Raw genomic sequence first — 6,514 nt, 5'->3', positions numbered from 1 at the left:
ACCACCTGTAGTCTTCGTTTAGGCTAAGTTGTTCGCTTAAATATTTTGGTATAAATAATTGTGTAGTCCTGATGGTATCATTCTGAATGATGTGAAATGATGTATTTTTATGCATGAAGTTCAGTCATTCCTGCCCTTTAAGTGCCACCTTATTTTACATAGAGGTGTAGGCCTACTGTGTCTATAAGTGTTGTGTAAAAAAAAAAAATGAAATAGTAGCCTAATTAATAGAGATTCGTCCATAAATTGTCATTTCCTTTTATTTATTGGAGAATATTGCCATATCAATGTGATAATCAATGTTCCAATCACAGTTTGTTTCAGGACACATTACAATTCAGGACACATTACAATATGGCTGATTTCTTTTCCCAGAAATACACCAAGATATTACTTTAATATATTTTACAATATGTAAAAATATTTTACTTCACAATTGTGAAGTTAAAAATATATGCGCAATAGCACAATACATCATATGGAATTTACATTCTAAACAGAATAATACAAATAATTTCAACTTTTACGAACAAAAGATAAATTGTAAAGGGAATAATTATTTCCTACAAGAAGAGATCATACTTGGTCGTGCAGCTAGACCAACATATTATCTGGTTTTGACATCGAAAGTCTCATTATTTAACGTCTCAAAATAGGCTATGCGCATCACCAGGGTCTCCACAAAGGCCCTCTTCCACCTGCGGTGACACATTTCGGAGTTCTGCTGTTGTGAGGGACCGTCGTGCGGTTTGGACTCAGCACGACTCTGTCACCAAGTTTCTGTACCCGATGGAAGTGATTGACAAGCTTATGTTGCGAGTCAGTCGGCTGGTTGTGCGCTGAGAGGAAACGCAGCGTCTCCTCCAGGCACTGGGTGAATCCCTCCGCGTAGCTCTGGACAGTTGACGCTGCGTTGAATGAAGAAGCAGGGCGCGTGCTGTTGTCTTTCAGGTAAAACACAGCTGTCTCGAGAATGTCAGCCTTCTCCAGTTTAGAGTTGGGTTGGTGTGCTTGAAGTTCGGTTTTGAGGAGTGACTTGAGCTGTTCGATGCTGCTGTTGATGCGGTCTCGGCGCATCTTCTCGACCACTGGTTTTCTCAGCTGGATAAAATAAATAATCTGATTAGTTAATCGCAGTTTAAAAAGACATGTTCAAATTAAAAGTGAACTAATTTAAATGATGACTACAGAGGACAGTAGTCAATTGTACTTAGCCTACTTTGATTTTATCTTTCGTGGTCCTCACAATGTTGCACATATTGACTGGAGCCATTGCTATCGGTCAGTTGGTGTTTGTTCTTAGTAAAGATAGTTGCGGATGTCAGAAGTGTGGTTTGACCATCTCTACAGGGCTTCTGTATTTATACACCCCCTCGCAATGTAAACCCGTGTGGGTCTCAGTTTGACAGGTTTCCCACACTTGCTGGCCAATCAGGAACGCGGACAGTACAAAGAAAGAGGGTTCCATTACTTCATGCTAAATTGACTGTCTATTGCTTTGGGACAATGAGCGTGTCCCAAGGGAACAGGTGGACTGTGCAATAGAGTAAATGCTCTGAAATGTTTGACTCTGTTCCTTGCGACTGCATACCAAGATGTTGCTCCATTCACGGTCACACCAAAAGGCGGGAAACAAATCCGGAGTAAGTAAATGGGTTTCCAGAAGATTATTCAGGATCAAGAGGCGTTGCTTCTGTATGCTTTTCCCCGCAATTTTTAAAATACATTAGTTCGTTTGATGAATTCATTCAACCTTACACAATATTTGATTTGGCTATTTTATGTGCAAGTTATAATTATGATTGTTATTCTTATGCGCAAGTTATAATTATGATTGTTATAGCCACTCTTACTCATATTGTATTATAATAAGAACCATAACAATAGTATTATAATAAATAGCATATAATTAGACATTAGCCTATATAATACGTTTTTCAGAAACTAATATTATTATTATTATTATTATTATACTATGTCTGTTGTCATTGAAACGATATTTTCGATAAAGGCTATACAGCGACAGTCTATTTATATACAGGTAGCTTATGCGAACCTTTGTAAACGACTCTTTCCTGTTCGCTTCATCACCAATCGGTCAACAATGTATCAACGTGATATTTTTCCATATGGCCCCTTGGGAATGAGATGCCTCATTGAGGACCGTGACTAATGCGGTATTGAGCACAGCACACTTACATTGTTGCTCTGTTGAAAGTGTGCTGTGGGAAAGTTGGGACACCACAGCCTACAGGATTAGTCTTTGAATAGAGGAGCAGCTGGCTTCTGTGGCGGGAAACCTCTGTCAGCTGGGTGAGTTCTACAATACATGTTTCCTCTCTAGTTCTAGTTAGAGGGCATCAGTCCAGTTGTGCAACAGTTGTGAAATGTTCGAATTTCAATAAAATTGTTGTTGGTATTGTTTACATATTCAAAATTCCACAGATAATGAAAAGTTGCCCATTTCAATGGGAAAAGTTGCAGCAATCATTGCTGGCAACATTGTGGGCCTATTGGATAATGAAAAGAACCTGTTGAATCGAAAGTATGTCTACTCGAAAATAGTTGGGTTCTGCTGGATCATCTTAGATAATCCATACACATTTAATGGACAGCACTCCAAAGGTTCAATTTCAATGTCTTTTTCTTTTTTTTTTTACATTTTGTGTGATGTTTATAACCACATGAGATGCCATATAAACGGTGGTATCTTTTACATGACCTATTAGCTATAATTAGTTCACCTAGTTTCACTCATGGCCATGGGCACTGTCTTGTGTTACTTAGACCTATAATTATAGAACTGTTTAATTTGTTGGTCTATGTTATCTGTAACATCAATTAACATCTTACAGTAAAAACAGCTGTTTTTGTTCATTCATGCTGTTTCTGTGTATTTTTTAATTCCAGAGTATGAGATTGTCTTAACCAACCTTGCATCTCCCACATGTATCCCTCTCTCTCTTCCACCAAACTGTGCCATGTAAAAGGGCACAATGCATTCCTGACTGTTGTGCTGAACCAGGCTTCGCCTGAGAGGGGCAGGTGCTTGGTATCACGCGCCTCATCAAGTAGGGTATCCTTGAGGCATGAGCCACACAGGGACCTGGGAAATGCCTGACCTCTCTTTAGACCTGATAAATCCTCCTCAATGTGGACCCCGGTCTAGGGCATCCCATGGACATGTGACCTGAAGGGGGAAATTGTCAAATGTATGACTTCTGTCTTAGTCGACGCCCTGTCAGTACTGTCATGGGTCAGTGTGTTGGTGGTCAGTTTTAAAAGCTATTCACACATACAAAAACAATAAATATCTTATTCTTGCTCTGCAATGTACCACTTCATGTTTTTTCCATTAACTTCTTCCGGAGAAGGTTCAATCTTTTTTAGGTATAATTGGATTGTGTATTTACTGTATGTCCATGTCTGTCTTCCATTATCAGACAATAACACATATATAACATGTATTTGACTTTCTATCATAATAGCAGCCTCAAGTCTTATTATTTGCATTCCAGTATGATCTACCTGTGACTTCCTCTAGGTGTGGAGTGTGTGAGAGGCCTGGGCTCGCCCAGCAGAGTTCCAGATGGCCTATTGAGTTCCAGGCATAATGAGGGGTGATGGATCATTGGTGGCTGTGGCAGGGTGGGGCGCAACCGTGAATAGGGGCTAAGTGTGGGAAAGAGGAGCAGGTCGGAGCTCTCACACATTCCTCACTGGAGAGAGGGAGAGGGCCTTTGGCTGCACACAGACACTGGGACATCTGGGCTCAAAGCTATGGAGACTGTTTTGGTGTGTGTGCGTGTGTCCATGCACGTGGGCGAGAGTGTGTGTGTGTGTGTGTGTGTGGAGGGGCTTATAATGAGGCCATCGCTTTACTTCCTGAATAGATGGAATGTCCACATTGGAATGTGTTCATACTCAAATAATGTTTTCATCTGCATAGTCATGACTCACTTATTAGAAATATCTTTAAAGAGAGAAGAAAAGACAGACCAGAAATGATTTCCCTCCAAAAATACCCTTGCCATCTGCTTCTTTACACATCAAGCATTGACAAATAACTCACAGATTTTGTCCATTTAGTTTAGAGCAACCATTTGAATCAATGTTAAACATTTTAATGCAACTGTCTAGTAAGTTACTGAAGTATGTAGACATTTACCAATTATATTGACTTATTCACGAGTGATAGGAGATACATTATTTAGTAATAGCCTCTGATGATAAGAGAGTGAAGTTCACTGTATTGTACTGTCCGAAGGCTTCAGTGGGAGCAGATGTTTGAGTGCAGGTTCCATTAATGAGAGACCAGAGGAGATTAGAGGAGGAGAGGTGCAATCAGTGTTAGGTAAGTGTGCACGCACACAGGCCAGCCATGTGAACGAGGGCGAGGTGGGGGGAACACACGTGCCCCCTGGCTAAGCAGTGCCTCTGATCTGGGCAGCAGGTTGAAAGGGTGTCTCTAGAGGGGGAAAGGGGGTGGTGGATGGAGGGGAGATGGGGTGTGGCCTATTGACAGGAGGAGGTGTGAGTAGGACCCTCTCCTGCTTTCCCACACTCTCTTTCACATTTACTACATATTCTGTGGGGGGCTGAGTGAAGGTGTCTCACAATGGAAGTGTGCCTTCCCAGAAAGTGCTGGATAATTGTGTTTAATTGACATCTACAATGTGAATGTTTCTCTCTCTCTATCACTTTCTCTCTCTCTCTTTCTCTCGCTCTCTATCTCTCTCTCTCCCAGTGTACCTTTCTCATGCTTTCTGTACATGTGAAAGACAGAGAAGATGTAAATGGTATATAAGTTACGGATGTAAGGGGAGAGAAATTATACAATTTATACAGCACACTTACAGTACTATCACAGTATTGCAGTACATTCAATTTGATTTATTTGAATTCATGTTGATTTTTAATTAACATTGTGTCTTCTGATTATATTCATTGTCTCCTTAATAGGTTAGCATTCATTTCTGCAATGTGAAGTGTGCAGTATCTATATGCCTTTAGGGTTCCTTATCAAGTCTGACTCAGTCCTGATCTGCACAGGCCTGATAGGGAATGTTCCCAGGTAATAAAAGTGTAACGATGTGCTTGTGTTCAGTCTCTGCCTTTAATATCTGCAGCACCGTTCCCTCTGTTGAGGCCAGTAAACCATGAGATAATGGATGCCTCTCCCATTGTTGTGTCCGCCTCGCCCACTGGCCTCTGAGTGTGGGAAAGCTAATCCAGCCTGGTACACATGGCTTTGTAATGCTAATGGCCTCCTATAAATAGGGGAGTGGGCTCCTCTCTCAGCTCACAACCCTCTCGCCTTCCTCAGAGAAGTACACTCTCTCTCTAACAGAATGGCTCCTACCTACACCAGAGACTCTGACAACACCATGCTCTCTACTAAAGACAAACATAAAGTAAGTATTGTTTATATCACATTTGGAGTTACTCTGTTATATGGAATCCTTTTCTTCATGATTTGAACTTAAAGGACAGATAACTAACTGAATGCCCTCTTTTCTTCATCAGCTAAGGAAACCAGTTGTGGAGAAGATGCGTAGAGACCGCATCAACACCTGCATAGAGCAGCTCAAGACCCTGCTGGAGAGGGAGTTCCACAAACAGGACCCCAATGCCAAGCTGGAGAAGGCTGACATCCTGGAGATGACGGTGGGGTTCCTGAAACAGCAGCTGCAGCCTCAGAGCCCAGTCCCTCAGAGGGCCCACAGTGAGGGCTACTCCCAGTGCTGGAGGGAGACACTGCACTTCCTGTCTTCCAGCTCCATGAAGGACATGATGCTCCAGAACCTCCAGAGAGCTGGCCAGGACATCTGCCTCTCCTCTCCACTCTCCTCCCAACACCAAAACCACAGCCAGGGCCCAGTGAAGCAGGCCACAAATGGTCACGAACCAGTCTGGAGACCTTGGTAGAACCACCGCATAGAGACTCTCTATCTCACAAACTGGATGGGAGTTTACCATCTTTCTTGCTGTAGGAAATACATTTCCAAACGTTATACTGAAATTATATTATTTTCTTGTTATATTTGAACGGAATTCTACTGATGTGATTATTTGTTCTCAGAGAAGAAGATGAAAACATATTTGTATTAATTCATAATGAAGAATATGTGTGTATGCATTTTGTGCTCACTTGATGCACCAATGTGTTCTTTAGTCCTTTAATTTTCTATGAAGATGATTTGTAAAGGTTATATCTTAACGTGTATTGTTGCTTAGCTAACTCAAATCTGGCTTTAACTCTATTGTATGTACTGTTCTATTGAAGGACATTTACAAATGCTTTGATATGCCTTTTGTAAAGGCTTTTTGGGACCTTGTTGTTCCACCATAGGCACTGTTGTGCTGTGAAATGTATTGTTGACACTGTGTGTCTTTCATTCTCACTTGATAAAGTGAACAGACACATAAAATGTATTCCAATAAATGTTTTGGAAAGTAACCATACTGTGTGTGTGTTTCTAAAGGAGCTGTAGTTCACCAGGGGATGATGGGA

The 6,514-nt window shown here is 41.3% G+C and overlaps 2 protein-coding genes across 2 annotated transcripts; one reads left to right on the top strand and one right to left on the bottom strand.

Moving 5' to 3' along the window:
• Positions 1–666: 666 nt before the first annotated feature.
• Positions 667–1,077, bottom strand: LOC106582962 (transcription factor HES-5). The gene has a single exon (XM_014166609.3). It carries the CDS (start codon positions 1,075–1,077, stop codon positions 667–669), a length of 411 nt encoding a protein of 136 aa, XP_014022084.2.
• Positions 1,078–4,528: 3,451 nt separating this feature from the next.
• On the top strand, positions 4,529–6,460 carry LOC106582964 (transcription factor HES-5). Its single transcript, XM_014166612.3, has 2 exons — positions 4,529–5,414; positions 5,527–6,460. Exons 1-2 carry the CDS (start codon positions 5,352–5,354, stop codon positions 5,926–5,928), a joined length of 465 nt encoding a protein of 154 aa, XP_014022087.3. The 5' UTR covers positions 4,529–5,351; the 3' UTR covers positions 5,929–6,460.
• The last annotated feature ends 54 nt before the right edge of the window (positions 6,461–6,514 follow it).

This window comes from Salmo salar, chromosome 22 (assembly GCF_965601325.2).
Source record: "Salmo salar chromosome 22, fSalSal1, whole genome shotgun sequence".
NCBI classification, from domain to species: Eukaryota; Metazoa; Chordata; class Actinopteri; order Salmoniformes; family Salmonidae; genus Salmo; species Salmo salar.
The sequence above is the reverse complement of the archived record's forward strand: the minus strand, read 5'-3'. Positions and strand labels throughout refer to the sequence as shown.

Coding starts and splice junctions, on each gene's coding strand:
- LOC106582962 (XM_014166609.3), bottom strand. CDS start 1,077: ATGCGCCGAGACCGCATCAACAGCAGCATCGAACAGCTCAAGTCACTC.
- LOC106582964 (XM_014166612.3), top strand. CDS start 5,352: ATGGCTCCTACCTACACCAGAGACTCTGACAACACCATGCTCTCTACT. Junction 5,415..5,526: donor CTACTAAAGACAAACATAAA/GTAAGTATTGTT, acceptor TTTCTTCATCAG/CTAAGGAAACCAGTTGTGGA.